A 21,086-nucleotide genomic window follows, 5' to 3' on the forward strand; every position below is an offset into this window, starting at 1 on the left:
ATGGATAGGGGAAACTATATCCAAAAAGCTATTAAACTGTACATGTCCTTTGACCCAGCTATAATGCTACTAGATCTGAATCCCAAATCAGTCAAGATAACTCATATATACAAAAATATTTATAGCAACTCTTTTCATAGTAGCATAGTTTCCAAACTGAAGAGGTACTTGTCAACTGGGGAATGGCTGAACAAGTTATGGTGTATGTATATATGTGGTGGAATACTATTTTGCTGAAAGAAATTATAAAGGGGATGGTTTTTGAGAAACCTTGGAAGACTCTTATTAACTGATATCAAGTGAAGTGAACAGAGCCAGGAGAACAATTTATATAGTAATAGCACATTTATAAAGACAAATAACTGAAAAGCTTAGGAACTCTGATCAAAACAATGACCAATTGCAGTTTCATAGGACTCATGATAAAACATGCTGTCTACTTCTTGTTAGAGAGGTGATTGATTCAGAGTACAGATTGAGACTTTTTCTTGGACATGGTCATTACAGGAATTTGTTTTTCTTGATTATACATGGGAAAATAAAATCAAATTTATTTTTTAAATTCAAAATAAAATGAATATGTAGTAGTTTTAAGAAGAGTACTAATATTTGGTGGCACCAGGAAAGACTTCCTCTAGAATATGGTGCCTAAGCTTTATCTTAAAGGAAGGGAATTACTTTATAAGAAAAATATAAGAGGGGAGTGCATTCTGGGAATGAGGGATGGCCATTTCAGAGGCACAGAGATGAAAGATGGAGTATGAGTGAAAAACAGACCAGTGTGTTTGGATCATGGAATGTAGGATGGGGAGTAAGGTCCAGTGAGGCTAGAAAAGATAGATTGCAGTCAGATGTAAACAATCTGATTTTAAGAACTGAACAGATGAATTTGTATTTTATCTTGGAAGCAATAGGAAGCTATTGACATTGGTCAAGAAGGGGAGTCACATGATTAATTGAAGAGGTAAGAGACACCAATTAGGATACTGTTGCAATAATCTATTTAAGAGGTGATTAGAGCCTAAACCAAGATGATAGCTATGTGATTAGAGAGAGTCAGATGTAGGAGATCTGGTGAAGGTAGGAATGGCAAATATTTGGCAGTTAATTGGAAATGTAGATGAGAGAGAGTAAAGAATCAAAGATAATGCCAAAATTATGAATCTGAGAAATAACAAATTAACAAAAATAAGGGAGTTTAAAAGATGGGAAACTATGGAGAAAGATAATGTATTTAGTTTGAGGCATGATGAGTTTAAGATATATCCTAGACATGCATTTTGAAATATCCAGTAGGCAATTTTTGATAAAGGTCTGAAATTCAGGGAAGAGTCTATGGCTGGATAATGCTTATTTCCTTAATTTCTTTTAATTTTTTTTTATTGCATTTCTAATACTATGTCAAGTAATAATGGTGATAGTTGGTATCCTTGCTTTACTGCTCTTGCTGGGAAAGCTTCTAGTGTTTCTCTATTACAAACAATTGTTTTGGTCAAGCATTTTTTATCTTAAAAAAAAATTTTTTTTTAAATTGCAACAAATATTTATTTTATTTTTTTCAGTTACATGTAAGGGTAGTTTTCAACATTCATTTTCATAAGATTTAGAGTTCCAAGTTTTTCTCCCTCCCTCCCTTTAAGCATTTTTGATCATAATAAGGAGTTTTTCCCTTCCTATATGCTTTTCAGAGTTTTTTAAAATGAGTGCTATATTTTTATTATAGCCTTTTTACTCCATCTCAATAGAATTGTGTTGTTTTAAATTTTGTTATTAGTATAATTCATTAGAATAATTGTTTTCCTTATGTTAATCTGATCTTGGATTTCTGGTATAACTCTAACTTAATCATAATGAGTTAGGATAATTTTAATTTTAATCTCTTTGCAAATAATTTACTTAATATTTTGTCACCAATGTCCACTATTGATATTGGTCTGTGGTTCTTAATCTCTGTTTTACCTCTTCCTGGTTTGGGAATCAGGACCCTACTTGTCAAATGTGAAGAGTTTGATCTACTGTGAGATAATAATCTGGATTGTCCTATTCCTAGGGTAGGGATTAATAAACCTACCTAGTCATATTCAAGGGAAAAACAAGTCAAATTCATTCAGGCAGATGATTGCACATGCACAATGATTATGGAGTCAGGAATGTTCTAACATATTTGTTCTCAAACTTTGTATTTAGCAAAACGCATAGTTTTGTCTTTCACAACTTATTCCTGGCTGTTATATTGGCAGACATATAGCCATATCTGTTAAATCTCGTATGAAAAGATCAGTTGGTACTTTGGTTTCTCTTTTCCGAACTCCTATAATATTTTGATCTTTGTTCTTTTGTTTGTGGCCAACCTGTGTCTAGAATTCAATGGCTGGAAATAACAGAGAAGGGTACAGTTCTCTGCCTGAGATAGTATGTGAAGGTAGAACATTCCTTTTCAATGTACTACCATAGCATGTTAGAAACATGTCATTATGTTCTTTGTCAGAAACAGCGTTTGCTTTGTTTTATGCTGCATTAAAGATGAGCCGTTATTCATTTGACTATGCTGGGGAATTAAAAAATTTTAAATTCACAGGAATTTTTCTCTGAGTTATAGATATTAGCCATAATTAAAACTGTATCAATGACAGGGTAATCTAGTCCAAAGGTTCTTAAACCTTATGTGAGGTTGTGTAACTGAATGTGGGGATACTGAAAAATTTGGCAACAGTAAAGAAAAGGTTATGTATGTATGTTTTATGTACCTATATAGCCAGGGCTCCTTGGGTGAAAATGGGTCAAAAGTGGAAAAAGTCTAAGAAGCCCTGACTAGTACATACTCTTTAACATGAAAGAATAGAAATTGAAGATTCTCCTCCTTCACCCCCCAAATTTGTGATATTAGTTTCAAGAAATGGATACTGGCTCTAAAGTTTCATGTTACCATTTTTTTTTAGTTATGTATATTACAATGACCATTGACTTTTTGACTAGCCTGGGTCCTGCCTTCTGATTTTAGTGCATCATTTGTTTGCATGCCTTCCTTCAAACCCTAATGTTCGTTGAGTGTGTGGCCAAAAGTGGAGTGGCATGCTTCACCTTGGAAAACTTAAAACACATTTTCCTCTTTCATCCCTCCTCTGATCATAATTTATACATATGTATGCTACTTCTTGGATCTCTTAAATATTTTTACTTTAGTATGATTTTTTTTCCTTTTCCATCTCCAGACATCCTACTGTGTGCCTAATTATGCTATTTAGTTTAATAGTTTAATTTTATTGGTTAAAGAGAAAAATTGTTCTGTGGTTATATCACTTCAAGATGCATTGTAAAAATTTTTTTGATACCTTTATTAAGGATGGCTGTCAGGAAAAATATAGCCATTTGATTTTTTTTTTGTTTTGTTTTTTGGTGAGGCAATTGGGATTAAGTGACTTGCCCAGAGTCACACAGCTAGTAAGTGTTAAGTGTCTGAGGCTGGATTTGAACTCAGGTCCTCCTGACTCCAGGGCCGGTGCTCTATCCACTGCTCCACCTAGCTGTCCCTTTTTTTCGTTTGTTTGTCATTTAATATTTGTTCTTTTTTGAAATCAAGGAAGGAAAATCCTAAAGATATTCCTAGCACTTCCTGACTATTAAAGGGGATATTCCAGATTGATGTCATTGTATTATTAACCCCCCAAATTAACTTGAATTAAGGTTTTTATTATGTATACAAATAATATGCCTAGCCTAAAAGTCAAACAGGAAATAATTCTTTTGAAGCATCTGATTTAATTCAAAAAGAAATTTTCAGTATTTGGTTGTCTTCTAGAATTTTTTTTTCCTTTTTTTATCTTATTCTATTAAGTGACATATGGAATGGCTATTTTAAAATAATGCTGAAGGATTTTTTTATTTGGATATCTTAACATTTTTTTTCACTATAAAAATTTCATTTTTGAAATTTGAGGAAATGTTATTTTAGTAGAAATGAAAAGATTCATTTTCTGTCTTCTCACAGCATCTCCAACAATGAGTTTTTTGATCCTTTAATAACTTTGTTCATTTGACAAATGTTTAGTGATTCCTCAGAGTTGAGTTGTTTTAATTCACATTTCTTGGACTGTTATTGATTTCCATGTGCTTTTTAATAATTTGTTTTCCTTTTTAAAAAACTTATTTCACTTCTTAACTTTTGGGAGGTGCTTAATATTTTAGAATTGCATGAGTTCCCTACATATTTTGAATGTCAGGCTTTTATAAGAAATATTTAATATAAATATGTATTCAAACTATCTTATCCTTTCAAACTACTTATTCTGACTCTTAACTGCATGCTTTTATTCATTGAAAAAATTCAAATCTGAACCAACTACTTCTTTCCACAGAAATACCTTCCCTCTACCTCTCACAAATGCACCTAATGTTAAACATATGGAGAAAGGAATAATAATTTAGGGGTAGCAATGACAAGTATAAAAATAATCACAGGCTCATCTCTAGTGAGCTAAATAATTTTATGTTACATTTCTGCAAAGAATATGATTGACCTCCAGTTTATAAATACAATGGTACTGCATGACATTATCAACAGAGATTTAATGAGCTCTTTTAAGCAGTATACTGTGCTAGAGCAAGAATCACCCTAGTTTTCATGATAACTGGAACCACCGATTCCACAATCTTAGAGAAAGAATGGAATTTGTTACCTTCAGTGATAACTATACTGGAGTCCAAAGAGAAATTAATTAAATATTTGTTGACTTGAACTGGTTTGAATTGAAATGAATACCTTATTAAGTTAATGAACTGAGGTTCTAACATTAGTCAGTTATTAACTTGTTAACAACATCATTGTTGTATTTAAATGGGTTTTTATACTTGTTCAGATAGAAGACTCGAAGCTCAGTGTGATGCTTAATCCATCCTCACACCATCAGAATATGCTGCTCCTTCTGCAGCAAGGCGGTCTTGCAGTGCCCAGAGAGCAGTTCCTACAGCTTCAAGAACAATTATTAGAGGCAGAATGGAGAAATCAGCTCTTACAGGATGAACTTGAAAACAGGACCTCTGAAACCAACATGCTACAAGTAAAATTTCTATTACTATATATTAATAGTTTCAGGTAGCATAGCTTGATGAACTGCTTCATTTTTTCTGTTTGTCTTTTCCTATTAATTAATAACTAACACTTTCAGTGCTTACTATGTGCCATCACTATGTTTAGTGTATTACAATTATTATCTCATTCAATCCTCACAACAAACCTGTGATGTAGGTGCTATTATTATCCCCCATTTCACAAATGAGGAAACTGAGGCAAATAGATTATGTGATTTGCCCAGGGTTACACAGCTAGTGTCTGAGGCTGGAAATGAACTCAGGTCTTCCTAACTCCAAGCTCTGTCTACTGTGTCACTTAGTTACCCAATTTTTGTGAAGTTATCATTTTCTTTTATTATGCCAGTTCAAAAAGGGAGTAAAAAATATCTTCTTAATGAAGAAATATAAATAACATTTTTTTCTGTAAGAAAAGGCATACCCATAGAGATACATTCATTGTTATATTAAAACATTTGGCATCTGGGATATGTTAAATATAGAAATTTAAAGAATATGAAATAGGTTCACTAGAGGCAGTTGGTGATGCAATGACTAGAGTGTTGGGCCTAGAATCAGGAAGACCTGAGTTCAAATCCAGCCTTAGACACTTATTAGCTATGTAACCCTGGGCAAATCATGTAACCTGTTTGCCTCAGTTTCCTTATCTGTAAAATGGGGATAAAAATAGCACTTACCTCACAGATTTATTGTGAGGATCAAACGAGATAATATTTGTAAATTGCTTAGCACAGTGTCAAGGAATATAGTAAGTGTGGTATATAAATGCTATCTTTTGTTGTTGTTGTTATATTGTTAAATAACAGACACAAAACAGACCTGAAGTTACAACTAAAAAATTATCAGATGCCAAGAACCCTATAAAACACAGAATCTCTCCCTTCAATGATCACTACTAGCAAAGCAGCCTAGATTTTTCTTTATAATTTGCACTTCAGTCTTGTCAGACTCAATTGAATACTTACAGAGAAACTCAGTAATGGTGAGTTAATATGGCATGTGGCCATGAATCATTGGATTTCAAAGAAAATAAATCTTTACAACATCTAAGAAAACTAAGGGATGGCTGTGTTCTGTCACTCAAAAAGTTACCATGATAGCACAAACTGTTGGAGATTCTAATGGGGACATTAGCATTTACTTATCAGAAAAATTGATTACAGGAAGTTTTAGTTGTGTTCCCCTCTAGAGAAGGGTGATTGGAATGCTCCTTCAAGGTATGCCATCCACGCATACCCAGTCCATGTTTTATACACGCCACTGTTGAAGATTTAATTTCTAGAAAATTAAAAATCTTGCCACTTTAAAAAAATACAAATTATCTCTTATCAGTTAGTATAACCGTATCTTTCCTGGGATTCTAACAAACATTATCTGTTTTCAAATATTCTCATAGCATACTTCTTACTAGTTCCCTAGTTCCTCGTCTGCTTTGGCCCCAAATTTGGTATAACCTAAGGACACATTAAGAAATGATTAATTTGTGAAATGCTCAAGTGACTTCTTATAGTCTGCATTCTTTTCTCATTTGTTGACGTATATTGTCTTTCCCACACTTAAATACAGTTTCTCAATTCTTTCTGTAATCTCTCATATGATAGTTCTGAAAATTGACCATCAATGTTGCTATACCTCTGACATTTTGGGAGTGGGATGTATTACTTTTAGCCACTTTTTTGTAGCTTCCCTTTTTAAAGTGAGCCCTTAGTCACCTATGTGTGTCACATTTGTGATATGTTGTTATAGTAATATGATATCTAGCCCATTTACTTAAATTTCCAGTAATGTTGGTTTTTTGTTTTTTGTTTTTTTGGTTTGGGCAATGAGGGTTAAGTGACTTGCCCAAGGTCACACAGCTAGCGTCAAGTGTCCGAGGCTGGATTTGAACCCAGGTACTCCTGAATCCAGGGCCAGTGCTCTATCCACTGCGCCACCTAGCTGCCCCTAGTAATGTTGTTTTCAAAATAAAGTTGCAGAGTGGTGGTGGGGAAACATTCATCCTTTTGCTTATATTATAAAATGTTGAACTTGGAGTTTTTATGGAAATATAGAGTAAAAACAGTTTTTCAATTATCAGTTTCATAAAGAAGCTTTTTTAAAAATGGGAATATTCTGTAATATTATCTATAAAGTAGTCGTCAAAGTCAACAAGCATCGATTAAGTGCCAAGCACTGTGCTAAGCACTGGGATACAAAGAAAGGCAAAAATCAAACCAACCAACCCCCCACCCCCCACCCCCAAAACCACAACCCCAATCTATTTTCTCTCTTAAGGACCTCCAGTCTAATGTACTAGACAACATGAAAAAAAGCTAAGTACAAATGAGTTATATACAGGATAAATTGGAGATAATCTTAGAGGGAAGGCACTAGCATGGTGTTAATGTTTTATGTACTTATTAATGATGCAAACATTATGGAATCGATTTAGATCCCAAGCCCAAATATAATGTTGACATCAGGGTGAAGTCTACCACTTGCATTCTTTCTTTAGGCTTTGCTACCAGAGCAGAAAGTAATGCATGCAGATTGGACACCTATGAAATCTGGCTGCTAATTATCAATTTTCTTACCATTACATGCACACGCACACACATGTGCTCGAGTGTGTGCAAGCACTCAAAAATTTGTTGGGATCAATGTATTCCTTTAAATTGTTAGTGTTATTCCCCTTGTTAGTCATAGTAATATGTCTATATTATTTATGTATAAAAAAGGAATTCTGTGAATCAAAATCATAAATGCTATTATTCTCAGCTTGTTACGAATAATTTTTATTTATACTATTTAAGAATTGGTGACTTGGATTTGGGCTTCTTGAAAGAACATATGCTATATATTTTCTCATTCTGTTATAACTATTTTTAAGAGAAGGTACTAATTTTTATTTGAAGTTTGGAGAAAATCAAGATTATTTATAGGATATACTCATTTTGTATTATTTTTTCAGCAGAGAGGGAAAACAATTGTAATGTAATAAAATAAAAAAAGCTTTAAAATACAAGTATCTTTGTTCTTCATTTGTCATATTGTCATATGTAGTGTTTTTATTCATTAAGTCATAATTAATTTAGAGGGCAATAATGTTGCTTGAATTATGGATTTTTCCCCTAGACAAGTGGAGAGTAGGTGCACTTCCATTTAAGTATGAAACAGATCAATACATTAAAAATAAATATTAGTAATATTAACTTAAAATAATAAAAAATCAATATTTTTATCATACTTTTTCAAGGTCTAATATTTTAGAAAATAAACTTGAAATAAAATTTTAAATTATCTTTTTAAAAATTTCTGATTTAAAAGTATTCACATGGTTAAAGACCTCTTTAATGACTTAGTTACTTTAATGACTTAGTAACTAAATTTAGTAACTAAAAATAATAGTCACAATTTCCCTCAATACCTTTGTGATTTTGTACTACCTTAGTAGAAAGTTTAATGAATTTCTTGGGCCAAAAAATTTCATCATCTCATGACCAACCTTTCTGTTACCAAACTTCCTAATCAAGGACTCTACAATTAGATCAGACCTAGAGTTTCTAGTCCACAGGCATAGTCTTTGACAACCGTCATGCAATGATGAAGTATCCAAGTTGGATTTCGGTGGAAAGATTGAAAAGTTCTGATATTTTAACTTCTAAATACATGTTGGCATTTGAATAATATTTGGTATAACTCTGGTCAGTTTGACTTTTTTTACAGATACCTTTTGATTCTTTGTAATCATAAAAAAATCTGGGTTTTGCTTGTAGCTTTTAATAGGTCCCATTTGAAATAGGAAACCTTCATTTTATATTTGAGAACTTAAGTGGTGACCTTCAATACAACAAATGCCTCACCTCTCTTAATTCCTTATACTTTAAAAAAATTTCTATACTTTTCAGTCTTAATTAAATAAGAGAATGTAGAATAGTCACAGCCTTATCCAGTTCTTTTGTAGCATGATAGAGTAAATTCTTATTACTGATTTGGAATCAAAGATTCTTGGGTTCAAATTTTACCTCTAACTATATCTGTTTGAACTTAGCGAAGTCCCTTTACTTTTCTGTACTTCAGAATCCTCACCTGTAGCATCTAAGTGGTTGTTATTGGGCTCAAATGAGATGATATATAGTAAGTGCTTTGCAAAACCTATTATAAATGCCTATTGATATTCTTGTTATTTTCTTGCCCATTATATTTAACAACTATTAGCTAAGCTTTCTCAGTTTGGATATTGTTTTGATGACAAAATCATCCTGGCAATTTATGTTTCTTTCCTTTGCACAAGTAAGATTGGGAAAGGGATCACAAAAATCAAGACCAGAAGAGATTGAATATTATGAAAAACAAACAGTCCCAAAGTCCTAGTTATAACAAAAGAAAACCAGACCCCTCTAAATGTGGTAGGTAAGGTTAGAAAACCCTGGACAACATCTTAAATGTTATTTATTGTTGAGGACAGGCTGTCAATATAGCAATGGCCAAAAAACAAAAACTAAAAGGAGGAAATAGTCACAATAACAGAATAAATACAAAGAATAACTACAGAGGCAACAGAAGCTAATATTTGTTCATAGTTTAAAAATACTTGAATTTATCTCAGGTGAAGATGGTCAGTTGATTTTTAGTATGAATAATCAATGTAATGTCCAAAACTTCCATTTCAACCGGGTAGAAATCCATCCTTCTATAAATTGCATAGTGTTCACTAGTCTTTCTTCCCTCCTTACAGAAGAGAGACTGTGATAGTTCTCTTTGGTGTGTGTGATTTTTCAAGTAATAGAAGCTACTTTTTTTTTCCAGGGGAACCAAAAGCATCTCTGGTAATAGCTATGGAGGAACGCATGATAGAAGTTGAACAAAAGCTGAAACTAGTGGAAAAAGCTTCTTCAGGAAATAAGTGAATCAGCTAAAAGAACAAGTAAGCTTTCCTATTTATTAGTTTCCCTGCTACCTTCCCTATGGACTTAAATTGTATGCTCATCTATTGGCTTGACTAACTTCGATACTAACTGTCCCAAAACCCAATGAAGCACTTAATCTCAGACATGCTCTGATAATTTAAGACTATTATTTCTCTAACTTTACTAAATCATTATATAGTACTGACAAGAATTAGGCTAACTTTAAAAAAATGTGATTTGAAAAGACTTTTTTCTTTAAGTTCTCATGATATAAAATCATTCTATATTTACTCTGTTACTGGTAACCTGTCAAGGTTTATATTTACTAAATGGTTTTAAATATTTTAAGGCCTCAATGAAATTCAGTCTTGAATTATATAATCTATCATGCCATTTGAAATTTAAAAAATTTGAAATTAAAAAAAAATTTTTTGACTTTATGATCTGTGAAGGCAGAGACCCTGCCTTTTCTAAACCTTAACTCTTCCCCACTAGCCTAGCAGAGCTCTGCTTTACAAATGGCATTTATAAATGGTTACTTGATTGAATTAAAGTTATGTGAATAGGACATATATAAATATACATATATATATATACACATATAGTATATACACACACAGATATATATATATTATACAACACACACACAGAGATATATATATATATATATTCTATAACAAAGTACCTCATTACAGAAGGCAGAAGAGCTGTGCTTTTTCACATTCTACTTAGATCTATACTCTGAAACATAATTCGGACCCTTTCTATTTTTCCAGCACCACTCAGCAGTGTTTCCCCCCACTGATATCTGTAACCTCGGCATATCAATTCCACAGAATGAAGGGAACATGGGAATTAAACATTCATAGTGGTGGTAGGAGACATATTTAGAATAATGTCTCAGATGCCATAGAAACCAATGTTGAAATAAGTTTGTACAAAACTAGGAAGCCATCATGCTGTGTGTGAGAGATAGCACGGTTTAGTGGAGACAGTAGGGATTAAGACAGTTCTGACCTCTGACACTAACTAAGGCAAGTCACTTAAACTCATGGAATCTCCGTTTCTTCCTCCGTCTAATGGGGATAACCTGTAGTACTTGGTTTAAAGGGTTGTTGTGAGGAGCTAATAAAATAATATATGTAAACCACATTGAAAATCTTAAAATGTGAGCTGCTATGATTATAATGTTTTTTCTCTTAATAATGTATCCCTGCTTAACAGTGCTTAGGGTATTTGGTTAACAAGGAAAACTAACTATTCCCTCTCTCTGGACACTCATGGTATATGAGTTGCTATTTCTCAGCTCTTCCCTTTAGGTATCTCCAAGGGTTAGACAATTCCACTAATGTGTGTGGAGGGGGAGAGGAGGAAGATGGAGGAGGATTTAGTGATTAAGACAATAGTGGGAAATTTGTCTACTGCTTTGGAGGACCTTTCTCCCTCTTCTACTTTCCAAAAAGCCTTCTCTCTTATCCTGGGGAATCAAGAAGGTCCAAATCAATTTAATTTTTTCCCTACTCAGGAGAGAAGTGATAACGTCTATCAGTAAAATTTTTCCTAAATGGAGAAAAAGCCCAGCAATGTCTTTTTTTTTTTAGTGTAGGCAATTGGGGTTAAGTGACTTGCCCAGGTCACAACAGCTAGTAAGTGTTAAGTGTCTGAGGCTGGATTTGAACTCAGGTACTCCTGACTCCAGGGCCGGTGCTTTATCCACTGCGCCACCTAGCGCCCCCCAGCAACGTCATTTCATGTATAAGTGCTACATTCCATGTGATGTCGCAGGCCTCTACTAAGTGCATAAAAGAATCAAAAAGCAGTCCCTATCCTCAAGGAGCTCACAGTCTAACCGGGGAGAGCAACATGCAAACAAATATATATATATAAAGCAAGCTATACACAGGATAATAGGAAATAATTAAATATTAGACTCTAGAATTAAGAGAATTGGGAAAGGCTTCCTGTAGAAGACTTAAAGGAGGCCAGGAAAGTCAGTAGTTGGAACAGCAGAGGGAAGGCATGGGGGAAAGCCAGAGAGAATACCCAGAGCTGAGGGTGGCTTGTTCAGGAAGCCAGTGTCACTGGATTGAAGAATATGCATCAGGGAGTAAAGTGTGAGAAGACTGGAAAGGTAGTTGGACGATAGGTTATAGATGGCTTTGAATGCCACAAAGAACATTTTATGTTTTGCTTTTGGAAGCATTAGGAAGCCCCTGGAGTTTGCTGAGTAGGACATGTTCAGGCCTGCACTTTAGGAAAATCACTTTCATGGCTCAGTGGAAGATGAATTGCAGTGGGGAGAGAGTTGAGGCAGGTAGACCCACCATCAGGCTAATGCAATAATCCAGTCAGAGGGCCTGCACTAGAGTGGTGGCAGTCCCAGAGGAGATAAAGGGGTATATTTGAGAGATGTTGCCAAGGTAAAATTGACAGGCCTTAGCAACAGTATGGATGTGGTGGTGGGGGGGGGATAGTGAGGAATCCAAGATGATTCCTAGGACTGGAAGGAGAATGTTACCCTTTACAGTAATAGGGAAGGCAGGAAACAGGGAAGAGGTTAGGAGGAAAGATAATGAGTTTAATTTTGGATATGCTGAAAGATATCTATTGGACATCTAGTTAAAGATGTCTGAAAGGAAGTTGGAGATAGATGCAAGATTGGAGAGATGAGGACAGGATAGATTTGAGAGTCATGAGCATAGAGATGGTAATTAAATCCATGGAAGCTGATGAGATCACCAAGTGAAGTAGTATAGAAGGAGAAGAAAAGAGGGCCCAGGACAGAGCTTTGAGGGACACCTACAGTTAGGGGGAATGATTTTGGAGGATGATCCCCATTCCTCTCCCACTATGTCCTTGGCTACTATAATCTCCACCCCCCACCCCCAGAAGAGATACACCAAAAGATATCTTAGGAAAAAAATTCTCCTGAGAACACATGGCAAATACAGAAAGAGAACAGACTTTCAGAAATGAAAACTGGGATATAGTAAGCTCAGGCAATAGAGCTAGAGTGAGAAAGTCATGGAGAAGTTAGAGAATCATCTTTACTTGAAAAAGAGGCACAGCTTCAGGCTTTTTTCAGTATCTTGCTCTAGGGCAGCTGTAGCTCTTCCTCCAAACCTCCAAGCACAACCACTTCAGGCTTTTCCCAGAAGAACTGACAAGCAAGGGCTTGCACACTTTTGTTTCTCCTGAGATTTCAGCTTTCCCTTCTTCCCCAGGAATTGGGAAAACAGCTCAATTTTTCAGTCTCATATTCCTTTGCAGAGCCTCTCTATAGTAAGAAACATTGTCTTCAATGCCCTATCACACTGTATAAATAAGCAATTTTTTAAGCTTGTCTATCCTATAAAAAATAAACTAGATAAAGAATAGATGGGTTAGATCAGGAATTGCAAGAGGGAGATTCTGACTATTCAGATGAGCTGATGCAAAGTGAAATGTACTGTATACAAAGTAACAGCAATATTGTAAGATGATCAGCTGTGAATGACTTAGCTATTTTCAGCAATGCCATGATTCAAGACAACTCTGAAGGACTTATGGAAAATGCAGTCCATCTCCAGAGAAAGAACTCATGGTGTCTGATATAATGAAGCATAATTTTTTAGTTCCTTTTTCTATAGTTTTTTGTCTGTTTTCTTTTCACAACCTGACTAATGTTGGAAATGTTTTGGCATGACTAACATGTATACTTATATTGAATCTGCTTGAGTTCTTAAGGGGGTGGGAAGGGAGAGAGAAAGAGAATTTGGAACACAAAGTTTTCAAAATCGACGTTGAAATTTATTTTTACTATGTAATTTGGGAAAAAATAAAATTATAAATAAAAAAAGTTATTTTAAAAAAGAAATCATTAGAAGAGAATAGTTTCAGTAGAGTGAAGAGTTCAGAAGTCAAATTACAAAGGTTGAGGAGTAAGAAAAGAAGAATTGGAGTTAATAAGTCATCTTCCATCATAACTCTCCCCCCTCTCTCCCCTTCCCCCCGGGACTTTGCTTGTGAAAGTTAGAAGAGATATAGCACAGTAGCTTGAGAGGGGTGGCAGGATCAAATGGATGTTTTTTGTTTTTAGGACAGGAGAGACTTGGGTTTCCAGATAGCAAAAAAGAAAGAAACCAATAAATAATGTGAAATTTGGGTCAGTGCAGATGATCAAGGGGGCAGTTTGCTGGGGAAGATGGGAAAAGATGTTATGAAGAGTACAAGTAGAGGGGGCGGCTAGATGGCGCAGTGGATAAAGCACCTGCCCTGGATTCAGGAGTACCTGAGTTCAAATCCGGCCTCAGACACTTGATACTTACTAGCTGTGTGACCCTGGGCAAGTCACTTAACCCCCAATGCCCCGCAAAAAAAAAAAAAAAAAAAAGAGTATAAGTAGAATGACTTAACTGTTCTCAGCAATACAATGAATGATCCAAGACAATCCCAAAGGACTATGATGAAACATACATCCCCCTCCAAAGAAGGATCTGATATCACTGGAACACAGACTGAGCAGCGCTATTTTTTCACTTTCTTTCTTTTTTTTTCTTTTATTTCAATTTTCTTGTACAAAATGACTAATATGGTAATGTTTTACTAAATTGCACACATATACCTTTATGTGATTGCTTACTGCCTCAGAGAGGGGGCAGGAGAGGGAGGGAAGGAAGGATAAAATTGTGGAACTCAAAACTATGAATAAAATGTTTATTATTTAAAAAATAAATAAGAGTTTAAGTAGAAGACGGACTTCATCAGATACTTGAAGGAGAGAATGGAAGGTGATGGTTAAGGAAACTGTGAGAATTAGAGTAAGAGAAGTCAAATGACCTCTATTTTCTGTGTAATTATTAAGCAAGTTACTCTGCTGATGGGGTGGTGTGAGAGGCTTGATGAGCTGAAAAGATTTGGAGGAGCCACCATAGAGAATGTTGAAGAATCAGTTATAGAGAAGTGAAAGGATTGTCTTGCTGCAGGGAGGGTGTAAGTTGAGAAGATATACAAATTCTAGTGGACCTAGGCAATATACTTATATGACTCCCTTCAGCATCTCTGAGCAACCCTTAAATAGGAGTAGAAAACTTGGATTTGGTGAGGTATAAGTAAGATAGGACAGAAGTTTAAGGGGTTTGAAAGTAGGGACAGTGTAACATCTAACTGGTTAATATAGGCCAGCTATTAGAAATAGAGGAAAATGAAATATAGACAAATACTGAGGACTAAGTGACTAGTGGTCTATGGCAATGGTTGACATACTAGCCTATAGGCCAGATATGGCCCTGCCACATGTTTTATGTACAGTCCATGATCTATGAAGGTTTCCCCCCATTTGTTAAATAGTCAAAACAAATTAAAAAAGAATAATATTCATGACATTAAAATTATATGGGGGGAGGGGCGCAGCTAAATGGCGCAGTGGATTAGAGCACCACGCGCTGGATTCAGGAGTACCTGAGTTCAAATATGACTCAGACACTTAACACGTACTAGCTGTGTGACCCTGGGCAAGTCACTTAACCCCAATTGCCTCACCAAAAAAAAAATAAATAAATAAAAATAATATGGGGGGGCCGCTAGGTGGTGCAGTGGAGAAAGCACTGGCCCTGGATTCAGGAAGACCTGAGTTTAAATCCAGTCTCAGACACTTGACACTTACTAACTGTGTGACCCTGGGCAAGTCACTGAACCCCAATTGCATCACCAAAACAAACAAAAAACAAACAAAAAATTATATGGAATTCGAATTTCAGTTTCCATAAATAAAGTTTTACTGTAATATGACTGTTCATTTGTTTGTGTATTGACTATGGCTTTCACACTACAAAGGCAGAGTTGAGTAGTTGTGACAGACTGTATTGTGATACTCTTATCACTTCACACTGCTGCTTGACACACTGCAAATCACAATAATGTAGTTCCAATTATTTAGTATGTCAAGTCTCATGAATGTCATTGTACCAGAACATTTTATTTTTTTATTACCAGAGCAAACCCATCATGTCAAAACAAGAAAAAATTAAAGTTTTATTATGATTTTTTTTTTTAGCTTAGGCCCTGAAATGGTATTTTTCTGTGCAAGAACTGCCCTCAGCTGTAACTATCAAACACTGATTGGCTCTGGAAATTAGCTTTTGTTGCAGATTTGCTATTTCTTAATGAATTTATCTAAAATTACCAGGCAAAATAGTACTTATGTGTGAAACTTATACTGTGGTAAAGCCAATTTAATATCAAACTACCTTATATAATTCGAGTGCTGCCAAAAGTGAAAATGAGAAGCAAGATCTCTCTATTCCCACACAAATTTGCAGCAGATATTTTTCTGAGCTTCAGTTTCAGTAATGTATTTTGGATCTCAATGCAAGTGTAAGAGAAATTTATAATATTTCAAAATCCATTTAACTGTGCTTTCAATTTGACATGATTAATCTGCAATATGAAGACATGCTAAAAGGCAAATATTCAGAGAATCTAATAGAATTCTATAAATGCCCTGTAAATGGTTAATATGTTCAATTAATATCAGATACTCATGAACTGATATCAGTATTTGGCAGTACCTATTTGTGTGAAAAGACATTTTCAGAGATGAAATACTTAAAATCTCATTGCAGATTAGCAAACAGATGAGTATTTTTCAATCCATTGTTCATGATAGAGAATACTGACTTTGAAACCCAGTTAAGTGAAATGCTATCCCCCCAAAAAAAGAATTCCTTTTCCTTTTCTTTTTCTTTTCTTTTCTTTTTTTTTTGCACAGGCAATGAGGATTAAGTGACTGTCCCAGTGTCACACCAGCTTGTAAGTGTCAAGTGTCTGAGGCCACATTTGAACTCCAGTCATCCTGAATCCAGGCTGGTGCTTATCCACTGTGCTTCCTAGCTGCCCCCCCCCATTTTCTCAATAGACCCTGTATTACCAAAAATTATTGTCTATTATTATAGTTATCATTATATTTTGAATTTAATAAAAATTTTGTGCCAGATGTTTTCTCTCAGTAACATAAGTACCTACATATTCTCAATTTTACTTTAGCCTGCAAAGCATAAAATATTTAATATCTGGCCCTTTAGTAAAATTTTGCCAACCTTTTGTCTGTGTAGGGACAGTATAGATTTAGGAAAACTGAAGTATAAAGTGAGATGAAGCTGAGTCTTAGGAAGGGGTGTTCTGGCCACGCCTAACTCATCCAGTTCTATGGTTAAGGGCTTGTGAATGAAATTCAATGAGACACTTATTGGGCCATGTAAGATTTAACCAAAGAAGTTTACTTATCAGTAAAAGTAAGTTCAATAAGATACAACATTGATTGAAGTGAACACAACTTCCCTTGCCTTTCCATCTGTCATAGCAGTAGCACCCAATTCAAAGAGGGTTTGTTGTCTCGGCAGCAAAAGCAATTACATTAAGGCTGAGGAGCCTCTTCATAAGGTTAGCATTTATACCTTGGGTGTCCAGGAAGTCATACAATGGTTCAAACCCTGGTACTTCCAGACCAATCAAGTCTTGAAGCAGTCCTCAAGAGTTACTAAAGTTGGTTGTAACCAACTTAACCTACATTAAACAAAATGACAGTTCTAACACAACACTTCTAACAAGAGGTTATTATCATATAAAAGAATTTCAGATTTTTTTAAAAGAGAAGTGGAATCCTTGTAGATAACGGTGAGCTCAATGGTATGACCATGTCCTTACATGTAGCAAAAGTGGAATGATTAACAAATTGGGCTTTGGTAGTCAGTTACTGTTATTGTTCAGTTGTTTTTCAGTCATGTCTGAATTTTCATAATCCCATGTGGGGTTTTCATGACAAAGATTGGTTTGTCATTTCCTTCTCCATTTCATTTTGTAGATGAGGAACTAAAGCAAAGAGGGTTAAGTTACTTGCCCAGGGTCACACAACTAGTAAGTTACTGAGGCCAGATTTGAATTCAGAAAGTTGAGTCATCTTGATTCCAGGCCCGAACTCTATCCACTGCCCCATCGACCTGCCCTTTCAGTTGTTATTAACACTTTAACAGGTCTATAAATACCTAATTGAATACTAAATATCATCTCTCTGAGAAGAGGAACCACTTTTTTTTTTAAACTTTAAATTTTATTATCCCACGGAATTTTTAAGGCTTTTTCCAGAATATAAAAGCATGATTTAGGTTTTAGAAATTTACTTTGAAACCTTAGAAGATATCAATTTACCAGCTAGTCCTGAAGAATGTTGCCATTTTAAATAACAACTAGATTTTTTTTCTTGGGGTAAGGGCAGTTGAGGTTAAGTGACTTGCCCAGGGTCACACAGTGTCAAGTGTCTGAGGTAAGATTTGAACTCAGGTCCTCCTGACTCCAAGGGCTGGTGCTCTACTGTGCCACCTAGTTGCCCCAACTAGATCTTTAAAATAACAACTAGCTAATAGGTCTTTAATTCTCAATAGCTGAGGGTTTTAACCTGGGTGTAGCAATTAAAAAAATTTAATAACTATTTCAATATATTTTATTTCCTTTTAAATTCTACATATTTTATTCATTTAAAATTATTATTCTGAGAAGGGGCTTAAAGGCTTCACTTGACTGCCAAAGGGAAACATGATACAAGAAAGTCGTTTTCTTAAAGCTCAGTTCTGACCATGTCACCTCCATATTTAATGAACTCAAATGGCTCCCTATTGCCTAAAAGTAATCCTCTGTTTGACATTCAAAGCCCTTCATAAACTACTTCCTACCTTTCCAGTCTTCTTATACCTTACTCTTCACTATGTACCCTTTGATCTGGTAACTCTGGCCTTTTTGCTCTTCTGTATATAAAACACCTCATCTCTTGGGTCCATGAATTTTCTCATGGAGTACACTCCATGTCTGGAAGGCTTTCCCTACTCATCTCTCCCTCCTGGCTTCCTTGGCTTCCTTCAAATCCCAAAATAAACAATCCATCCTTTCCCACCCAATCATTCCATACCCTCCAGCTCCCACCTGATTGAAAATCTCTGGTTCTTTTTCCAGCTTTGCAAGAATACAAAATCTGATGACGTGGTGAAAGATCTTTATGTTGAAAATACTCACCTGTTAAAAACGTTAGAGATGACTGAACAACGGCAGAAAACAGCAGAAAAGAAAAACTATCTTTTGGAAGAGAAGATTGCAAGCCTCAGTAATATCATCAGGAATCTAACACCAGCACCAATGACTTCTACACCTCCTCTCAGGTCATAGATGAGCCATAAAATCTGCTTGAATATATCTACTATACTAAAATATAACATTTCATTAGGATAATCCTGTCCCATTCCTCTCCCTTTTCATTTTTAGGGTATAATTATTTTTCTTTTCTTTTTTAGTTAGACAGTATAAATTATTGTTACTATAATAAGAAGTGTGAAAGCCCTGAGTACTTCTAAAATGTGATAGGTTAAGGGGAAACATCTTGAACTGGAGTGTTTGCTAAAAGATAAGAGGGAAATCTCAGTATTCTGCCTGATTAACCTTCCCAGCTCTAAGAGACAATTAGGAAATTCTGACCAATCTTCAACAGAGAGAAATGATCCATTTCATAAAGGTAATACTAGCTGGCATCATAAGCTTTGATCATAATATACCAAGGAACAATTGAAAATAAAGTACAATGTGTTAAAAATAAATTCATACCTCAAACTTTATCTCAAAATTAAATTTTGCTGACTCAAATCATGGTTTAAATAAGATATTCTAAAAGGAAGATTCTCATAGTAAAGTTTAATCTAAAATTGCCAGTAACAGATATAGGTTATCTGTTTAAATATTCAGATGTTCCCTCTTATATGTATGTGTAGATATTCATAAATGCACATGTATGCATGTATATCTACATGTATGTACATGTGGATAGACATACATAAACATTTTTTACTAAATGAGCCCTTTTAGGAATTAAGAATATGTGATTTGAATTATTTCTAATCCTTGAATGCAGTGTATTTTTAAAAAATACTGTCTTTGTGGTCACCCATGATGATGAAATCCTAATTTCATATGAAATTAAGCCAAATTAAAAACTTAAAACCTATTTTAGCTAATATTTTTTAAAATTTAAATATGTACAAAGAGTAAAATATGTGTAAACTCTGATTATTTCAAGTTTGAGGTCTTGTGAAAATGGTTAAAAATAAAAGTATTGTAAATATATGTGTATGTGTTTCTATGTATGAAAACAGCATTCACTCTTCTGATATATTGTTAGGTCTTATGTTTAAAGGAAAAGCTCATTCAAGGATAATGAACACTAAGGAGAGAAAAAATCTAACAGAGCTGTGCCTTCTAACTACTCATTAAACATACCATAGCTATTGAATTATATTAATTATAATTCAACATTGAGTATTCTTAAAACTTTAATTACTTTAATGTCGTTTTCTAGTTTATTAGAACTCTTTAAAAAAAGTTTTCTCCTAGAAAACCGGATAAAAGTCACTTCTTTATGTCATTTAAGTCATAAAGTTCTGAAATAATATTTTAATTTATTTGGAACAACCTTCTATTCTCAGAAACACAAAAAGCTACCCAAATAGCTTTTTTTAAAAAATCGCCCACAGCTTTCATTTGACAACTTTCTGAGATAAACCTAAGAACTTTAACTTAAGATACTTTAAACTTTAAATACAGTGATACTGTAGATACTTTAAATTAATGACTGTATACCCTCTTTATAATTTGAAACATATAAACCCATATGATCTTATTATTGAATATATGGACTTAGTAGATTTTAATTTCACATTTTTAAGTGACTTTATACTTTTTTTTTTTTTAGTGAGGCAATTGGGGTTAAGTGACTTGCCCAGGGTCACACAGCTAGTAAGTGTTAAGTGTCTGAGGCTGGATTTGAACTCAGGTACTCCTGATTCCAGGGCCATTGCTCTATCCACTGTGCCACCTAGCTGCCCCGACTTTATAATTCTAAAAATCCTTTGGAGTAAAAATCTCAACTTACCTTGGATTTTTAGAAACAATAAGCTTCATGAAGTATAACACATTTGATATTGAGAATCTGTTATTGGAGATAAGACAGGAAGTACTTGATCTCTGAGACTTATTGAAGTAGTAATATATAAAGTAGGTTGTGGGCAAAAAAGGGTAAATACATATATACATATA

The 21,086-nt window shown here is 34.5% G+C and overlaps 1 protein-coding gene across 1 annotated transcript in view; it reads left to right on the forward strand.

Annotated features, from left to right (window-relative positions):
• NIN (ninein) overlaps positions 1–20,086 on the forward strand; it is a 165,046-nt gene extending 144,960 nt beyond the window's left edge. The window contains 5 exon segments of the mRNA XM_043989230.1: positions 4,857–5,057; positions 9,877–9,888; positions 9,891–9,950; positions 9,953–9,994; positions 18,960–20,086. Coding sequence (XP_043845165.1) covers positions 4,857–5,057; positions 9,877–9,888; positions 9,891–9,950; positions 9,953–9,994; positions 18,960–19,169 — 525 coding nt within the window. The 3' untranslated portion in view covers positions 19,170–20,086.
• Positions 20,087–21,086: the final 1,000 nt, after the last annotated feature.

The sequence above is a fragment of the Dromiciops gliroides genome, chromosome 2 (genome assembly GCF_019393635.1).
Source record: "Dromiciops gliroides isolate mDroGli1 chromosome 2, mDroGli1.pri, whole genome shotgun sequence".
Taxonomy (NCBI): Eukaryota; Metazoa; Chordata; class Mammalia; order Microbiotheria; family Microbiotheriidae; genus Dromiciops; species Dromiciops gliroides.